Consider the following 21,067-nt stretch of genomic DNA (forward strand, 5'->3'; position numbering starts at 1 on the left):
ACCATGCCTTTGTATGTTCTAAAGAACTGGCGATCGAGTTGCTGTCAGTCATAGGTGGTCTTCGGTGGAATATTCGCTATGGTAAGTCTTCCTCGAACCATTTGGTGCGACAAAGTTGCTTTCATTTTTAAAAGGTGTCCAGTTATCAATGTTCAATAAATTATCCTCATTATCGGCAGCATAAGGCCAAAAGCAAGTGTTGAGAAAGTGACGAAGTTCCTTCGTTCCCATCTTTCCAGAGGTTGTGCACGCGACGACAATGTTACCGAGAGCAACGACCAATTTGTTTATTTTTGCTACTAGTGTTGGTGGAAATTGGCCTTTACGCTCCTGAAGTACTATGTACAACTTTGGTGCCAACTGACCTGATAGGTTGAGGAGTCGGAGGATAGTATATGAGTGGGTCATCGTATTGATATTATGTGTTTTGCCAATTATTTTCTTCGTACCAATTACTTCCATTGTGATATTGCGATGGATTTCACGAGAGAAGCTAGACTGATCGCAGTTAAATACATATTCCGGCTTGTACATGGGAAACATGGAATTAACTTTTTCGATACAATCTTTGCCACTTTGTTCAATCTCATTTAGGGAAACCAGCTGTTGATGCGTGTAAAAATGTGTCACTCATCGCTTCTTAATTCGTCTTTGCTTTTTAAACTTTGTGACCCATCGACAGGATGCACAGAATTTGTTCGGTAGAATATAGAACTTTCGAGCAATGTCAAGTGCCATTTGTCGAAGATCATGATCTCGAATCAGAGCACCCAAGTTGTGAATGTCATAGAAATGTGCAAACAGTTTCTCGTCTAAAATACGATATTTCGCCAAAAGAGATGAACTTTCCGCTAGTTGCTTCTTGTATTTGGACACTGTAGCTGGAGACACTCATAGGCGGTTAAATAACCACTCAATACTGGAATTTGGATATCCTTTGATTGTGTTGAAGATTTTCTCGACTTTATCTTTAGTGAATAATTCGACTTTTTGTTTTTTATCTACTTTAAGAGCATAAGATGGATCCTGCTCTCCTTCAGCACGATCATCATGAATTTCTTCTATCATAGGGCGATCAAAGTAATAAAAAAATGCCAGTTCGTCCTTTTTGTCCAGATCATCCTTGTAGTGATCTTGATCTTTAAGATCTCCATCCAAGCCATCAATTTCGTCATTGTCGAAGACATGGTTCATAAAAATCAGAATTTGATTCAAGGCATCTTTTTTGCTAGACAACAAGCAACTTGAACATTCATGTCAAAATTGTCTTGCATATTGCAACCATATCAGGTATAACTCTGTGCCTCTGTGCTTATTGACGTGCTGCATGATAATTACTAGCTCATGTCAAAAATGTTTAAAAATATGACAGAAGAAATAAGAGAATGGGTAAACTAAAATATTTACAAAATGATTTAAATACAAAAAACATTTTATACTTACATTTTTACAAACTATGGAAGAGTGGTGGAAAAAGCACAAAAATCCAAAGGAAAATATTTTTGCTTCCAACATTCAAAGAACCTTTTTATGATAAAATATTCGCTAATAAAACCAAGCGATATTTAAAAATGAAAGATTTTTCTTGTATTAACATAGTTGCAGGATATTTATCGTTTGCAAAATGAAATTAATTATTCTCATTTTATATTGATCATCTGCTACAAAAAATATTTATTGTTTGTTGATAAAATATTTACTTTAACTGGATGTTTATCGTCTGCTATCAGAAATATTACACAATGATAAGCAAAAAATCAAAGAGGAAAAAAACGCACCGATTTATTGCACATGGCATATAAAAAAATTAAAAAAACAAAATACAAGACAGTTTCGACAACTTTTCAAATAACTTTTAAAATGCCTATAAATAAATAGGCGTTCTCCCTTTCACTCATTGTAATAAAAAAAAGACACACCAAGTGTGTTGGAAAACGAAAATTGTGCCGAAAATTCAATAGAAATGTCAATGCATTTCTGGGTCAAAATTAGCAACTTTGGACCCCCGTTGCAGTCAAACTAGGGCCTAAGCAGTCAAACCACTTTACCGAGGTTCATATCTAGTGGGATTTGACCTATATCTAAAATTTTATCCAAATGACCATCAAGTTCGTGCCGTTTGGTAATTAGTTATTTATCTCATAAAAATATTAGATGTTATTTAGGTTATTTATAATAGTTTTTTACTTTCAAAAGACGAAATCTAAATCATGCACTGCAATATTTTAGACATTCTTAAAACAATGAATATCATTTCTTTTGTAGTTAAATATGTTTGATTTGAGATTAATTTACCTTGGTGATTTAAGACTGAAATGCTTGTGTTTCTGTTGGTCAAACTTACAGACAACAATAGCCTCATTTTTAGATACCAGTAAACTACTGTTGTTCAGCAGGGGCGGTACCCCCCCCCCCCCAGTGGGCAGTGTGAGAATGATCAGGGGTGCTAAACCTCTTTTAGGCAGAGAGGCAGTGGTATTTTGGGCGGTAAGGGGTAGTTGGGCAGGTTTTGGACCATACGAGCAGGTCCAGTTGTGAGCAGTAAGGTCCCTCTCCCCCATTACATTGCTGAAGCATAGCTTTAAAATATTTTTTTCTGGAGACCTCGGTTGAACCTAAAAGAAGTATTTCATCATTTGCAAAGTTTATGAGTTACCAAATTTTGAATTTTTCTTATTTTGAACTTCTTTAGTGTCAGGGATTTAAAATAACCCAGATTTTAATTTACCTTATCTTCCTGTATTTTCAAATCTTTCTTTTTATCCTCATCCAAAAGATCACGAATTTTTTCATTATAAATTTCCATGAATGAAACGCTGAGAATGAATTCATGTTCTGGCACCTGAAAAACAATTTTCAAAAGAAGAAATATAAACTATTGCTATACAATAACAAAATTTCAAGAGAAGATAATGTACTTAAATGCATTGCATTTAAGTTTCATTTAATAATTTTTTTAAAAAAAAGAGAGAGAGAGAGAGAGAAAAGATAAACCATATCTAAAGATTCATTTCATCAATCACAACAGAATGCCTTTGCAAAGTAGTCATATGAAGAGCAAAATCATTTCCCCCCGACAATTCCCTCTAGTGATGTAAAATTCCTGGGAATTTATTCGAGGAAATATTTGCTGGGAATTATCTGGAAATATTCCATATATTTCCAAGAATTTATGGGAAGTTATAATTTATGCAATAAATAGTTGAAAAATACCTTTTTGTTTTTTATGCAGCAAAAAGTTGTTCAACACTAGTCTAATATCATCATAATTAGGCTAAAAACATTTAAAAATTAAAGTTCATAAGTTAAAATGTAATTAATGAAAGAACATAGTAAACTATTGTTCTTATCAAAAATTTCAAAAAAGATTTAGCAGTACGAAGTTGTTTTAGGACTACATGGCATTTGTAACATATTTCAATTTGTTTTTCATCTTACAAGAAATTGCCTGTTTGTACTCAGGGGAACAGTATTTACACACTACCTTTTCTTTTTACTTAAAAATAATCCCAAATAACATCTTTCTTCTTTCCGATTTTGTAAAAATTGTTCACAGCAACAAAAGTAAACTCAGTCCTAAATCTATAAATTCTGCCCCCCCCCCTGCAAAAATTCAGAAGGGCCCCTAACTGTCTACTGGATTTCTATGCCACTGAGGACCACAGGTCTTAGTTGCCATGCCCCCTCCCCCCTGCATTGAGGGGTTTGCGAGTACGTAGATCTGGGCCTGAGTTAACTTTATTCAATGGCCTGTAACTAATAATAATCTTACACAAATCAGACTGAAAATTGATGTTATTGAAACCATTCCACAAGTATAAACAAAATAACCGACTATCAGGGATGCAACGAATAGTACTTTGGCTGAATACCGAATATTCAGCACTTGATAGAGCAAAAAGGTTGGAGATCACTGAGATAACCACTGAAAATTTGAAGTAAGTAAAAACTTGTGATTTTTTTTCCAACAGATGGGTGATACAAACATGAAAGTACAATTTTGCATTTCTGGTATCAACACATGAAAAAATAATGGAATTAATGTGTATGATCACATCCCAATTGCCCTTTAGTTTCAAAAACATTTCTAATATTCTTAAAAGTTATAGATTACTCTCATTTTCAATTCAGATGAACCATCACACCCCAATAAACATAGAAAAAACTAGACTTACATTTTGAATACTTCTAAAAATTTCTGAAATTGTGTGATGCAGAACACCTGGTGTGTTTCGTGATTCTTCACCCAACATTGTATAAGTCTTTCCGGATGATGTTTGACCATATGCAAAGATGGTACCTGTAAGAAATATATTGAAAATCGTGAATTTTTAATTGATGCAGATGTAATTTTTAAACAAATAATTTAAACCAAACTATTATACAAAAACATGCATGATTTCAAATAACATGAAATAATTTGGCTAATTTACAAAAGTTCAATTGAGACAGTGAGAAGCAAAGGGATGTAAGTGCTAAAATTAAAAATTTGGAGATAATCAGCACAAACGGCAGATGTTTTAGGGCAAGATATGGTACAAGTAGCCCTAGTTAAGTGCTGCTGTGTGGCATGATTTAGAAAAACTTTTCAATGAAAATCTACATGAGATCTGAACTTTAAAATTATTTTACTCAAAACTTTAAAAAGTCCACTTACATCACTTTGCTTCTCTGCTTTTTTTGTGTTCTTATAAGTAAGAATAGTAGCTGATTTAAAGTGCAACAAAAGCACTTAAATGTACACACAGTCGGATCCCGATTTACGCGACGGATGCGTTCCAAGACTCCTCGCGTAAGTCGAAATTTCGCGTTGTAGAAAAGTGTTGTGTATATGATTTTTTTATTAACATACCCAATCATTTTAGACATTTTTAAACACCTTTTAAACCGTTTTAGATCGTTTTTTAACTATATTATACCATTTCTTACATAAAGAGCTGAATTTTTACCGTATTTTTAAAAAAAGATGCATTATTCAACATAAGACACTGTTACGATGCACAAAATCAATGATCAATGGGAGAGAGAGACATAAAAATAAAATAGTACGGTACGTGCTGTATGTAGTAATAATAAAGCACTGCATTATAAGAGTACTATACAGTAGATACAATAAATTACATTTATAACTTGAAAATTGAAGATGATGATTTATGCTGCGCAATCTAATCGTCATTCTAATATATTCTTGAATACAGTAGCTTCGCATTTACTTTTATTACATTTATATCTATGGTAATACACTTCCAGATTCCAATTTCATATCGTTTGCATTTTGCTTAAACACTACTTTGCGAGCCTTATATTAAAACTAAAGTCTGGACGGATTGCTTTCTCTCGACTTATACGTATGAAAGATTCACTCATAAAGCGTATCACGAATCTTTACCTTTTATTAAATTGTCGCAAACTTGCGCTTTTTGTTTCCATCTTCAAACTTTAGACGAAACAGCGTGCCTAGGTGTCTCAATATTTCACCACCGTTCCTATTTAGAATAAATAAATGAAAAATGAGGAGTGGTGATATATACACACTAATAAAGCTATGTTTATAGTGCGGTGTGTGTGAACTTGCGCAGTCAGTGATGCTGAAAGGATGAAAGTACATTCACAAAGTCAATGTTTAGTAGTCAATAACAAAGCCGAAACTTAGCATCATGATTCCTTTGCAAAATTTTTGTGTCAAGAGCGAGAAATTCACTTTAGCTCTAAAATTCGTTGTTCCTGAAAAACTCGCGTTATAGCCATTTCGCGTAAGTCGGATCGCGTTGTAGCGGGAGTCAACTGTATTCTGAAAAGGGGAGAAAAAAAATGGAAAGTAATAAATTAAATTTCACCATTAAATCCTTGAAGAACATATTTTACAATTGGAGAACAAATTTCTTCATAAACTAGTTTGTTATCTTCTAAGCTGCCAAATACTCGATCTGAAAGAAAACAATAATAATAATTAATGAATTTTTTAACATTTACATATTAATTAATTAAAGCAGAAATCTAGTTAATTAAAATGGATAATGGAAGAAATTCATTTTTTTTAGAATAAAATTCTTTATCCAGAGTAGATATATTTCAAAGCTATATTAATGAGTAAAAAATTACACTTTTCGCCACACACTAGAAAAACTACACTGAGCAATCAATTTGTTTCCCATTTTAGGGAAAAATCATAAAAAGTACATAACAGAATATTTTTTTCCTTTAAATGGATTCTTTTAAATTCTAAAATATGCATTTAAATAAATACCTAAACAAATGATAAGATAAATTGACAAGACAAGCTGATAACAGCTTGACAGCACAAACATAGGTTGTAAGTTTAATCTATTTTTTATTTGGTAAACATCCAAAAAAAAAAAAATAAATTTGCAAAAAAAAAAAAAAAGAAACGACTTCAAAACTGCAGATCAAAATTGCTCTATAAAGCGAAAAATAATTTTGTTCTTAGAATACCATTGATAATACTTTTAAAACATAATTTTTGAGGCTGGCACAAGTACGAAAAGTAAAATCATATGTAACAATACTTCATTCGTATTTTTCCAAAATACTATTCAAAGTTAGAAACGAAATATTTATACTACTACACATACATTCTATCACCAATGTATAATGTACGCAACAATATATGTAATATATGGCATTGAAGCACCTGGGTCTGCTTAAATTTATAATTGTAGTTGAATTATGGCTACGAATGTAGGGGTGCCCATCTCTCACCAAGAGGAGTGGCACAACCACCCCAAATACCACAAAGACAAACCACCCCCTCCAAAAAAAAAAGAGAAACCCTCTCCCTAAAAATTTCAATGGTGCAATTTCTGCCGTAACCATCGTTAGGTGGGCACCTCGGACGAATGGCTTCATCTTTTGTTTTTTCACCAACTTCAAAAATTACATTTTAAAAATATTATCAATGGATCAAAGAACAAAATTATTTTTCACTTTTTAAGAGCAATTTTGATCTGCAGTTTTGAAATCGGTTCCAGTAGCGTACATGACTTTGGTGCACCCCCCAAACAAGATTAATAACCCTCCTCCATAGGATTTTTTTTTAATTTTTTTTTTCATACTTCTTGCACCATCCTCCACCTCCAGACTGAAGTTGTTGCGGGGGTGCTATGTACGCCACTGGTCAGTTCTATTGTGTTTTCAAAAATATTTTTAATTTTATTCTTTTTAGTGTTAATGTATTTCAGATGTCATTCAGATGAAGTTTCACTGATATTACCATCATGAAACTTCATCTTATTTTTTATCTAAATGCTCCATACTAAATGAAAAAACCTATATATGAGCTTACAACTATTCTAGCCTAAAAAAAATCTCTGGAGCTTACAATAACTGGCAACTAATTTGCACTAAAAATTAATAATTCTTTCTCTCTGGGATTAATTCGGATGCTTATTAAATTAGGACCTTTTCAATATTAAAGATTTCCCAAGCTAATTTATATTTCGCAACATACAAGTTACCTGTGATCAAGATCCTATATCTATTTACTTAATCCCTATTAACTATTATTGGTATAGACGAGGACAAAAATCTTACTAGAGCAATGATAGTGAATAAATTACATGCTTGCTCCAGAGAAACCTTCATTTAAAATTCTCATTATGATTACTATAAACATTACTGTTGTGAGGCAATAAATCTTTGTAACAATGGGTTTTATATTTAATCATTTAATGGGGAAATTACTTTAAATTTACTGTTTCATACCTTTTTGTCTACAGAACAATGGTCAAGCAAAGGTATGGGACTCAAGTTATACCACACTCTATATTAGGGATGGGCGATGTAGGAATTTCTACATCTTGATGCATCGCCAACCTTACATCGCGATGTTGCGATGCATAATGATGTAAGTTTTTTTTTTTTTTTAAATTTTTTTCACTCAACTAGCTTGTTTAAGTTTAAAAAAATTGTATACAAGGTATAAAAATTATATATCATGCCAGATACGAATGACAAGATTTCAGCACTAGAAAGAAATTCATTATTTTATAAAGAAGTGCTAAAAGAGTATGTGAGTGAAAAATATGGAAAACAAGTTTTCAGATTACAATGAGTCTGTTTTTTCAATGCAAAAAGGTGTAAGTAAATGGATGCAATGTCATGCATTCCATTCAAAAGCTCACATATTCTTGCATTAAAAAAAGGTTCCTTGTAATCAGTAGCGGGAGAGTGCTTTTGCACCGGGTGACACTCAAAGAGGATTTCATAGTTCATAAAAAATACAAATACTTTAATTCTGAAAATGTCTACCAATATACCTTAAATTATATTTAATCAAACAATTTTAACAAAAATAGTGTTTCGTATTTGAAGTCCAAAAAACGCTGTGGTAGGCCATTTTGGTAAAGTTCAGGGAAAGGAGGGGTTCAGGGACTCTTACATCAATTATTTCAAACTGATAGTCCCAAAATCACAATATTGGGCAACCTTCAAAAAATATTAAAGAAAGACGGGGGGAGGAGACGCTATGGGCTTTTCCGAAATCGAAGATTTAAAAACGAAATTGTAATTTAAATTTCATAACGTTTATACGCTTTTTGAATGCACTATTGAAGGGATGGATTTCAGGAACCCTTCTTCGGCAATATTTCGAAATTGAAGTTTCAAAAACGCAATTTTAGACGATGTTGGATAATGTAAGGGGTAAAAGCGTTTGCAGCACCCCACCATTAGTTTTTTGCCAATACTAAACATTTTTGTTGTAGCAATAAAATCGCTTAGGACGTAAGATTTTCACTTTTGCAACATAAATCAGTTCTGATTCGAAAGTCTACCCAAGGTAGCGCCAACAAACTAGAAAAGAAGGAAAGGTGGGGGAAGGGTAAAGCCGACTAATGATAATGAACTGTCACCATTCCCCCACAGTCTTCATTTGAAAAAGAATTCTTTTATAAGATAGCAGGCGGTGAAATTAGTAATAAAAAATCGCTTCAGTGAAGTAGATATATTTTTTAAATAAGGTACCCTTTCCAACATTCATTAATTAAAAAAAGAAATAGGGGAACTGAATCCTAACTCCATGCAGGGTTCCCGAATCGCATCCCTCTTAAGGCACTCAAATATAGCCTAAAGTGGCGCTTTAAATATTTCAACATCAAAGAATTTTCGGAAGAGAACTCCCGAACCCCTTCCTCTGAGTTCACCACAAATGTCCTAAATTTCAATTTTTAAGGCTTCACTTTCTAAATTGTTTTGTAGGAATACCACCCCTCTTACCTATAAACATGACTTATGACCGCCTAAAAATTTTAATACTTTAATTTTGGAAACTTTTTGAAAAAATCTTCCTACACCCTTCCCCCTTAAGTCATCCAAAGATAGCCCAAAACAAAGCTCTTAAAATTTCAGAAACTAAAATGTTTCGGGCTGGGAGTGCGGAATACCCCCCCCCCCCCTCTCATTGTGTTTACTAAACGCAGTGTAAGTTTTTGTTTAAGATTTATTTTTCTATTGAGAGAGCAACTCCCTTCCAAACATCGCCAAAGACAACCCAAAGTTTTAAGACTTCTATTTCGAAAATGTTTCGAGAAAGACCTCTGAATTCCCTAACTCTTAACTAGAGACGTACCGAGTAGCACTTTGGCCGAGTAGCCGAGTACCGAGTACTCGGCCTTTTATTACTCGGCCGAGTACCGAGTTACCGAGTACTCGGCCTTTCACTACTCGGCCGAGTTCCAAGTACCAATTATGTTTTAAGAAGAACCACAGACACACATGTGATGAATTTTGAACTTAATGGAATAGTAGTATAAACCTCCTTGTCCATATAATAGTTTTTAAAACTAAATTTCTGCTTAAATTTAACTACGCATTATATATATACAATTTTGTTTGTGTCAAAAATTTTACAAAAAAATAATTTTTTAAATTAAAAATAAACAAATAAAAGTTATGATTAATCAAGTTGGAATTAAAACAAATTACAGTAAAATCCCTCTAATGCGGACACTAACAGGACAAATTTTTTTTCTGCAATACAGAGGTGTCCGCAGGACAGGGGTTTAATAATGTTATTTGCATAGGAACTGGGGAATTAAAAATTGTCCGCATAAGAGGGGTGTCCGTTAGGAGGGGTTTCACTGTATACCAATCAATTATAGTTCTAATCTGCCAAACATAAATAATTTTTAAAAGCAGATAAAACAAATGTGCAGGAACACTCCCCAGACACGTGTTTCTGCCCCCCCCCCCCCCATTACAAGGACCGTCTTTTTCAGTGCATAACATGGGAACTAAAGAATGTAAAGACATTCAACAAAAAAATACGACTTTTGTCGGATGCCTTTAAATCTAGGAGACCCCGTTTTGTGCATTGAAAAAGGAATTCTTTGTAATGCCAAAACACGTGTCTGCAGAGTTCCTGCACTGTACTTTTAAGGTTGTTTTATTTTTTAAGCAAAGGTATTTTTACATTTTTTACAACTAATTTTTGTTTGTAGCAAAAATCCATTTTTAATATAAAAATTCCATATTTTCTATACTTACATTTTTTGCGTAATTTTTAATAAATAAGTTTTATTAATTTGGGGACATTAAAATAAAGATTTATTCCATTGAAGCATTACAAACTTCATTATTCTCAAAATTTAAATTTGACTTATAAATTTTAATTGTAAATGATTGCAGAATATAATGCTTGCTCTTTTTTTATAAATTTTAGTATCTGTCTTGGACAATATTCAATTTTTTGCAACTACTCGGTATTGGCCGAGTATCTGATCAGAATTTGGCCGAGTACCGAGTACTCGGCAAATTGGCTGAGTAGGCCGAGTACCGAGTAGTTACCGAGTACTCGGTACGTCTCTACTCTTAACTCACTCAAAAATAGCCAAAATAGCATTTCAATACTTCAGGGAGAGAGATTCCCCCCCCCCAAACTCTTTCCTCTAAGTTCATTAAATTTTACTAAAATTTGCGGTTTCCCCTTTTCATTACCAAAGATTTAAGAATTTAAATTCTGAAACGTATTGAGAGAAAGCCTTCGAATTCCCTCTTCTTAAGTCTTCCAAAGATTACCTAAAGCTGAGTTCTGAATACTTCAGCTTTGAATATTTCTTGGGAAAGGAGAACCCCAAGACGGTTCAAAGTTGCGCTTTTAAGACTCCAGTTTCGGAATTTCGCCTAAAGAGAGCCCCCTCCCTCCCTCTTGACATTGCCAAAGACAGCCTAAAAGATTTAAGACTTCAATTACAAACAGTTTTCGGGAAAGGGTCGCAAATGCCCTTTAACTTAAGTCATTTAAGTATAGCCTCAAATAGTTTTTAATACATCAGCTACAAAACATTTTCATGTTAGAACACCAAAACCATCTCTCATAAATTCACTAAAGATTGCCTAAATTAGTGTTTTTAAGACTCCAGTCTTCGATTCTTTTTTAAATCCCACTTTTATATCATTAGAGACAGCCTAAAACTTTTTGACTTTTAAATTTTTAAGAGTTTGCACTGGAGAAATATCGAACCACTCCTAGCTTCAAAAATATTTTCAATTCAGTTTTTCGATATTTTTTACTGCAACCCGTGAGTAACCCCACACCCCCTAGATTGTCCAAGATATCAACGTTTTAAGACCTTAGTATCGTGGGTTAATATTCGGACAGATTACCCTCTTTGCAAGAGCAGCAATTTTTCGCAAACTCGTGCTGCCGTTATTTTTCTCCTTTCCTTTCTCTCCTTCCCCCCACCCATATTTCCATTCTAGCGAGTGTTCGAATCGATGACATTAGAATTTAATGATTCCTCAAGTCATTGTCAAAAATGCAGGAACGGTTTGCCCATCGGTGTTTCCAACCAGCTAGAAATCCCCCCCCCCCTCGATTATTTCCAAAATTCCCATTTTCATTAAAATCTTCAAAATCTTGATAAGTTTCTGTTTTACATGGTATGTGGACGCCCTTTACTGTGGCGAAAATATTTCATCTTGTCAGCAATCACTCTCAATCAGTGATGCAGATTCAACTCTTAAGACATTTTAAGAGCGTACATAATTTTCATTTATGTGTGTCAAGTTTGCAAAAAAAAAAAAAAAAACACAAAAGAAAAAAATGAAAGGATGATCGAAAATAACATGAGAAAAGGCTAAATTTTCAATTAGAGCCGATTACTTCAAAAAATTAGGGAGAATAGCGAGCAACTCCTCGGTCTGCAATGCAGCGAGTTGGAAATAAAGCTATACCTAAAAAAAGTCAAACGGCGCGAGCCGAAAAGTCACTCCTCCAAAAGCACGTTGCAAACAAGCACATGGCGGAAAACCGAGAGAATGTCGATGTAAATTCGTGGTTATGGAATGGTCCAGTAATATTAAAGCATATTTTTCAAACACTCAATTTTTCTTTTTTCATTCAAAATTAAAAGAAAGTCATTGAATTTCTTTCCGTCCCGACCTCCGTCTCGGAAATTTTGTCAAGACGGAAATCCGTCCTGAGACGGAAGGTCTTGCACCCATGACCAAGATACATGTTGCACTTTTTGTTGCTATTTTGCTCGTTAAATTTTGCTTTTTTTCTGGCAAATGTCTATTCTAATAAACTTACTAGTTCATCAACATATCTTTCGTCCATAACTAAGAACACATGTGTAATTCTTACATGTTTTGGGAGAAATAAAGGTCTAACTCTTCGCACCTTCATTGTTGAGCCAGATTGGATTGACAAACTGCTAATTAACATTGGGACCGGTGTCCATACATCGGAGAAGTATTGTGAAGCTCTGAGAAGTTGAGCTCCGACTCTGACAATGTTTAGCTCTGTTTCGGAAAATAGGGAGGGGTAATTGGTGCTTAAGTAAGTTAAGTTGAGAAACGTTCTTAGTAATTTTTCAAAAATATTCCAATTAAAATCTGAGCCAATAACAAGTCTATTTTTTACTGAACGCCCCTAAAACAGGTAAACATAGTCAAGGCCACAGCTCAACTAACCAGAGCTGCACAATATCGATGCATCGGTTTAGAGAAAAATTCTAAACCGGTTTAACGACGTAGGATGCACACCGGATTTTGGCGATGCATCAATGCATTACCCAGCCCTACCCTATATTTATTTTTAAAAAAAATCATCAAAATTGGTTCACTAAGTAAGACGCTGTGAGTGGGCAAAACAAAACGTACATTTGGTATGAACTGATAACCATTTCTTTTTTGAAGTCAGTTGCTCAATGTAAAAATGGAAAGCAAACCAAATATTGTTTTAAACTACAATAGGCTCTTGTTTAGCAAATTTGGAGATTTTTGATCTTTTAAAATTTTTATATTTCTACGGATAGAAATTTTAAATTAACCAAAACACAAGAGACCCGATTATTTAAAGATGAAGGACTTCAGCAATTAGAGAAGTTGTATTGTGCATTACTCACTGCGCCACTCACCTACGTGAATTCAAAAAGAGTATTTGACTGCAGGAAATTTGTTCACTAATATGAATTCCAGGCTTAATGAAAATTCAATAAATGCATTATGTTTCTTACTGTTATTGATTTTTTATTATAACATTTGTTCTTTCATTTTATATCTGTTTACGTTAAGCTCATAAATAATGCACTTTATGCACAAAATTATGAAATACGGCAACGAAACTATACATGTTTCGATCATTTTTTGAGAAATTTCCAATACTTGCAGTATGTTATCACTTTAAAAAATACTGCATACTAGTATTGTAAACACCATTTGTTGCCTATTGTCATATATAAATTACTAAGAATGCAATGAGTTGCTTACCAAAGGAAAATGATACTGAAGGATAATTTAACTGAGAAATCGTTTTTTGTTCTGTTATATTCCACAAACTTGTATCATTTTTACGTAGTTCCCTGCAAAAAAAGAAAAATACATATTATATCATATGAATGGATTAAATTAATATTGAAACATACATTAAATCATTTATTCTCTCAAAATTAAGAGTAATCTGCTCAATAATTAAATTAATTCATTGCCAAATAAATAAAAACACATTTTGTTAAATAACATGAAATATTTCATGAGAATGATTTGTCAAATTAATGAAAAATACCTCATTAGCATGCAAAATAATCAGGCAATTAAATTAACACTAGCTGCGTGCCTGGTGTTGCACGGGCTACCTAAAAAATGGAAGAGATGTCCAGTTGTTGTTTTTGTATTACTCTGACATTAGTTTCTAACGTGGTAAGGAATAAATAAATTCGCCTAAGGCAAGGTTTGCAAAACACCAGTAGAGCATATTTTTGGCAAAAATCTCATTTAAGTTAATCATAGTTATCAATGATACAAGTTATAAGTATTTTCAATTAACACAAAACCTAAACATATATGCATTATCAACTATAATCTGTGTTCACATTAAACTGAATTACATCTGATAGCCTATATATGAAATATTTATGTACAATTACAATCAGCTTTTTACATAAAATGACACATACCGTTTGGTTGATTATGTGAAACTAAAGCACCCAAACTTAATAAATACCAATAAGCATTAATTTAATGCCAAGTCATCAGATTCCAACTAAGCTTCAGTTAAAATCCTTAAAACAATATTTTTTGTTCAACTCTGTTTCACTTAAAGGAATCCAAACAATCTTAATTTAACGGTTTCTTTTATCGATACAAAATGCATTTTAAAAGTAAAAACATGAAGGAAAAAGAGAGTTGAGAGACAATTTGAAGACCCATGTGAAAAGAAAAAGTTTAACAAAATAAACATAGATAGATAGTCGCACATCCTAAATTTATCAAAATATGAGGTTGGTTATGATAAACTTACACTACAATAAATAAACATAACTAAAGAAATAACTTTTATATGCTGAAAAGATATGCTGAAAAAAATTAAGAACGTTGGCTGAAAAAGGTATAAAAATGACAGAGACAATAAAATAAAGGTTATATCTGATTAGAGCAACCGATTTTAAACTAATTTAAAACAAAATTCTAGATGGAAACGTTGCTTTAAGATTTGAACAGCAGCCAAAAAAATATCTTTTAAAACAATTATTAAAATTTTATTTGCTCACCCATATGCAAAATGGCAACAGGAAAGAAATAAAAATTACAGAATAACCTAATGTTAATTAACGTTTCAATTAATATCTCCGCTAATTAAAAACGTACAATTACGAGATTAGTATCATTGTTTTTTGTTTTTTTTGGAAAATTTTGAATTGATCGGTATCTTGTTCGACTCTTGACTCGCGGCGATTCTCGAGAAGATCTATCTTCAGATGGACAGACAGACGGACGCGAACAGATTTTGTATTATAGTATGAATTAAAAGCTGAATTTAAATATAAAATTAAATAAAGAGGAGCAAACATGGATATGGTTTAAACATAATTTTTCAAGTACAGCCGAAGTTGATTGTAAACAAGTCGCTAAACTAAGTCTACCTTAAAACAGTACATACTTGGCTCTACCAGCTGGTCAGGGTTGGCAAGTTTTTGACAGTTTGTGGTTAAATCTGGTTTTAACTGCAGTTTTTACCATCATGTCAACAACCCCTTTTTTGACATAATTGTCAAAACCTGAATTTCTGTCCAAAATTTGAATAGAATTTATATAACCTAGAAAATTACCCTAAGAAATGATTCTTAGTTTTATAAATTTTGATTTCATACACTATAAGAAACTTTTTGACAGTATTTTAAGTGTTAGGAAAATGCACAATAACGAGCTGATGTGTGCATCACATGACTTCCTTTTACATCAATTTAATGATAATAGTGCCTTGGAGCACTTTAAACAGTTTCTTCCTAAGTTTGTTGCGAACAGAAGTAAACTAGTATGTTGTGGCCATCACGAAACTTTCTTCTATATTTTTCCTTTTTCTGATCCCTCCCCATGCTTGATGAGGAAGCAATATTCCTAACAAAAACAAAATTACACATGCAAAAACTTGACGACCCTCCCAATGTCTGAATTATTGTAAAAACAAAACAAAGAGCAAAAATGGAAAGTTACTTTAAAAGCTTTACTTGAATTAATTACAAATATTTTATTTATTAACAAACATAAGATGGCAACAGTTAAAAATTTTAAATCATTGAGATAATATTTCCGATCATTTCCATACAATTAAAATCACGAGAAATACGCAGACGACAATCTATTACGATTTATCTTTCTTATTGTTGCATTAATAAAAATATTTTTATTTGCAAAAAAAAAAAAAAAATCAACACCTCTTGGAGCGATTGGAGTCAAAATTGAACCAAAGCCTGTTTACGTATGGATTCACATATATTCCAAATTTCAACCAGAACGTAGCATTACTTCTTGAGATAGGGCACTCACAATGGAAAAAAAGAATGGGCGATTGCGCTACCCCCTTTTTAGCTGTTGACACCAAAATAAAATCAGCTCTTATACCCACTAAGGGCTACTTGCCGATAAATTTTTCTTTCATTCCGTTCATTATTTCTTGAGATACAGCAGTCACAATTGACGACAAAAAAACGTTCTATAGCTCAACCCCCCGTTTGAGTTATTGACACCAAAATTGAATCAGCACCTGTTCCTGTTAATGGCAACATATGGACCAAATTTTGTTTGATTCCGCCAGTTACTTCCTGAGGAATAGCAATCACGCGTAACTCAAAAAACGTCCCATTGCTCCACCCCCCTTGGAGGAATTCGCACCAAAAACCAATGGGCACAAGTTCACATAGGGGCACATATGTCTACCAAGTTTCGTTCGATTTCATGCGGTAGTTTTTGCTGTAGAGCGGCCACAAAAAACTGGTCACACACAGACGTGACACACACACACACACACAGACAGACATTTTCCAAAAATAGTTGAAATGGACTCAGCACACCTCAAAACGTTCGAATCCGTCAAAATTCGAAATTCGAAAATTTGCACTCAATACTTTCTTCTATATATTAGATATAGAAGAAAGTAAAAAGAGTTTTATGCAGATTAATTTTCCCAAAATTGGCAATTTTAATGTGATTCAATGGTTAACTCTCTAAATATCGCAAATAGCTTTTATTATTGAACTAGAACTACCCTACTAATGATATAATTCAATATACTTTAAAATGATTTTTCAAGAAAATAAATATACTTTATTCCATGATTTCTCCTTCTTAGGAAAGCTATTCAACTTGTGTTTGTTTACAGTTTTACAGAAACTACTTTTTCTTTTCAAATTTATTTTGGGCAAATAGCATAGCAAGGTTGAAACATACAGTTTCTGCAAACACTAATCAAACCTTTCTGCAGGTATGAAAAGCAATATACTGGAGGTAGATAAAATTCTTAGTAAGCGAGCTCAGCTTCTGGGGTATGCGACCTGTGCCACGCTGCCGTGCTAAGCACAAAAGTCATATCTGCACTTTTTATCAAAATTGAGTTACAGACACCAGGTGGTTCTTTGTCATATTTCACCATAATACAAGGTCATTTGTCAATGGGAAATGTTTTCAAAAGAATCTGAAAAAGTTGCATCTGGATCAAATACATGCAGGCGCAAAACATTAAACGGCAATTTCTCATTTTGAACTCAACTGCAGATATCACTTTTGCACTTAGCACGGCCCAGGGTGGCAGAGTTAAGGGGTGGCAAATTCCGTGATGGCAAAATGTGACAAAGCCAAAAAAAAAATTAAAAAACTAAAATTTGTTCCTAGTTTTTTGGGGCTTTTTTTGCAGCAATGCTCATACTTTGTTGAACTGGCATAACTAACCAGTGAATTGAGATCACAGAGTTGAGATTTGAATATCTCAGCACTGAGCACTATTAAGACACTTGAGGGGCTTTTCAACAACCAACCTATTTGAATGACTTTTTAATAGTTTTTTTAAAAAATAATATAGAAATGCATTGAGTGTTGCGAATTATTTGAGACTAAAACTATCTAATTTCAATTCAGATAACGATTCGCTGGTCTATATTATTGAGTTATGAAGAATGGTTCGTTTTCTTACGATTTGTACTGCTTATTACCTATACTACCCGGATTTTAGACTATCCAGATGGCCTTTGGTCCAAGTTAGTCCGGATAAACGAGGTTCTACTGCAATCTAAAATCAGGGTTCGCCGATATATATTATGATATATAACACTGTATATATCCTACATTTATTTTGAAAATAGCATGCTATTTTGATATTTTAAATTATTTATTTTTTGAACTTTAGTATTTTCAATACAAAAATATATTAATCATATTATTAAAAATAACCTAAAAGTTATGTACAATATTTTCATGATGTATTAATATATCGTTAATATAACAAAGTATAATATTCCTTTTTATATTCATAAAATTATTAGAAATGTAATAATTAAAATTCATATTAAAAGTGCCTAATTAGATATTTAAACATTGCTCAGAAAAAAACAAAATGTCCCGGACTAATGCACATTATTTATTTCTGAGTCATATAACTGTAGGAGTAGCTAACAGGAGAAAAATGAGTAAAACAGCTAATGCTAAATTAACTGCATTAAAATTGATAGAAATATAAAATGAAATATAATATATAAATATTGAAAGACAGCTTAATTTTAAGTCTACATATTGTATAATTATAATATAAAAAATAGAGTGATTTGAAGATGCATTTACTACCAGGGGTCTGGCCAGAGGAAATTTGGGTCTGTTAACGGACCCTTCACAAAAATCCGATCAACCAAAGCGGACCTTTCACAAAATCCCGATCAACCAAAACGGACCTTTCACAAAATCCCGACCAACCAAAACGGACCCTTCACAAAATTCTGATAAACAAAAACGGATCTCTCACAAATTGTTTTTTGGAAGAGCAAATCTCAAATCAAAATAACGAGATAATGTTTGGAACCTTTTTTAAAGTTAAATTAGAGGGATCAACTTATACAAAATCTGCTAATTTTTCAAAAGAAAAAAAAATCGGCACTCTTGTGATGCTCCTGCAAGCGATAAATAACAACTAAGACCAAATAAATATAGTGCTTGTTGTTGGTTTCTTTGAAAGAAATTAACAGCTGAAAGTGAGTTTGGGTTTATAATTTTGCTTGTTTGTTTTATGCAGCGGTGTTGTAAATTTCTCTGAAAAAGCGTCAACCTTCAGTCAGTCCAGTCGTGTAAGCACTTCTCTCCCCGCTCATGATTTAATAAACAATAATGTACAGCAAAATGAACTTAGAACTGCAAAGGATAGTAGGGATGGGGGGAAAACGTGATCGCTTCAGATAGGGTTGCCATTTTTAAACTTAACGCCACTTAGCGTCTGGTGGGAGCAATGTTTAACTGTTTATCGCCACTTAGCGTCTGGTGGGGCGATGTTTAATTGTTATTTTGGTAGAAAGTTATAGGGGTTTGATTTTTCGATGCTAAAAAGGATAATTTTAAATAAACTCTTTTATTTCTCGTTTTTATCTTTAAATGTCTACATTTTGAAACGCACAATCTTTTTACACTCGATATGAGAATCATATTTTATTCTTTTTTCAAGCTAACTTCGCCTTATTAGGATGCAAATAAATGAAGTCTCTTTATTTTTATAACAACGGTTATTTTAAGTTTTTAAAGCGGAATTCCATTTTCTTTTATAAGTCAAAAGTTTAAATGCTGAATCAAAGGTTCGTTTTTTATTTTATTTATTTATTTATTTATCTATTTATTTATTTATTTTTTTTTTTTTATTCAACTGTGTCCCGACATTAATGATATGTTTATCATAGGACTCTAAAATGCAATTCTAAAATAATTTTGTCAAAAATATTTATTTTACGAGCTGTTTTTATACTTTTGATGTTTTCACTTGAGGATTGCAATCTCTTTGCATCCGCTATGGGAATCTGATTTTTCGAATTTTCGATGTTTAGTACACTTTGTTAAGAGGTAAACAAATAAAATATTTTTTTATTTTGTAAAAATCAGAGTTTATTAAGTTTTAAACTAAATTCTGTGCTCTTTAACAATGTCTTGGTTCAAAAAGTTAAATGCTAAACCTCTGCCTGAATTTCTTTGTTACAATTATTTTAAATACTATACATATAACGTTTCTAGAAATATGTAACATAATGTAGAATAGTAAATAAATATTGATACTTGAGGGGTGCCCATCTCCCAGAGAGCGATGCCGCCCTCCCATACCCCAATACTCGAAAAACACGCAAGAATGATATTCTCAACAGAAAAGAGGGAAAACACTCAACTTTAAGTGTCAATGATGCAGTTTGCACCATCTCAGAACTCAAAAATTTAGTGTTTTTTTTTTTTTTTTTTTTTTTTTGCAAAATTTGATTTTTTACAAAATTAATTGATTTTTCACAAAAAACGGACCTTGGGAAAAATCCTGGACAGACCCCTGACTACTTGGAAGACTTAAGTTTGTGCTAATTGAAAACATCGGATATATATCAAAATATCCGATACATATCAAAATATTGGATATTTTCAAAAATTTCATGATATTTTATCACCCTGCCTAAAATTAATTATATGCAACCAATTAAAGCATTTTAAGGCCGAAGGGAGAGTAAGGCTTGGGGTTTTGCTTGCAATAAGTCATATTTCCAAGACATAGGCAAATGAAGATAAAAATTTGATTACAATTGCAATATACATTTCAACTACCACTAAATTCACTTCATGGAATCAGAGCTAGCAATGCTGCTGATTTTGAGATGACTCCTGCTTTCAGTCATATTTCATTTCTTTTCCAAGGAAAATTTCAGTTTTTTATAACCTGCATACTATTAAATTTTCTATTTGTAACCATTTGTGAAAGCTGTCAACGCTAGAATAAATGCAGAGGCACCTACTAATGCATATGAAAGCGATTTAAAACAAATTGAAAGTATTGTTTCCTTTCTTTAATTTTCTTTTATAGCAAACAAAAATTAAATTTTGATCTATTTTGTAGGTTAAAAAAATGATTTTCTTTAACAGACATCCGCTCCGCAAACAGCAACTTCAGACACGCCCTTGCTTGTGCGTATAAAATTGGTAATGGAAACGAAAAAAACAACTGTGTTACGTTGGAATCAAAGCTTGGAAGTTTTTGCATTGTTTTTTTACACAAGTTATAAATATTTGTAAACTAAACTATTCAAGTACAAAAGTCAAGTACGTTCAT

The 21,067-nt window shown here is 32.7% G+C and overlaps 1 protein-coding gene across 1 annotated transcript in view; it reads right to left on the reverse strand.

The window, feature by feature from the left end:
* The window catches only part of LOC129230219 (uncharacterized), a 140,716-nt gene that overhangs the window by 119,557 nt on the left and 92 nt on the right, over nt 1-21,067 (reverse strand). Inside the window, 4 exon segments of the mRNA XM_054864621.1 lie at nt 2,729-2,842; nt 4,176-4,300; nt 5,838-5,927; nt 13,732-13,823. Coding sequence (XP_054720596.1) covers nt 2,729-2,842; nt 4,176-4,300; nt 5,838-5,927; nt 13,732-13,823 — 421 coding nt within the window.

This window comes from Uloborus diversus, chromosome 9, assembly GCF_026930045.1.
Source record: "Uloborus diversus isolate 005 chromosome 9, Udiv.v.3.1, whole genome shotgun sequence".
NCBI classification, from domain to species: Eukaryota; Metazoa; Arthropoda; class Arachnida; order Araneae; family Uloboridae; genus Uloborus; species Uloborus diversus.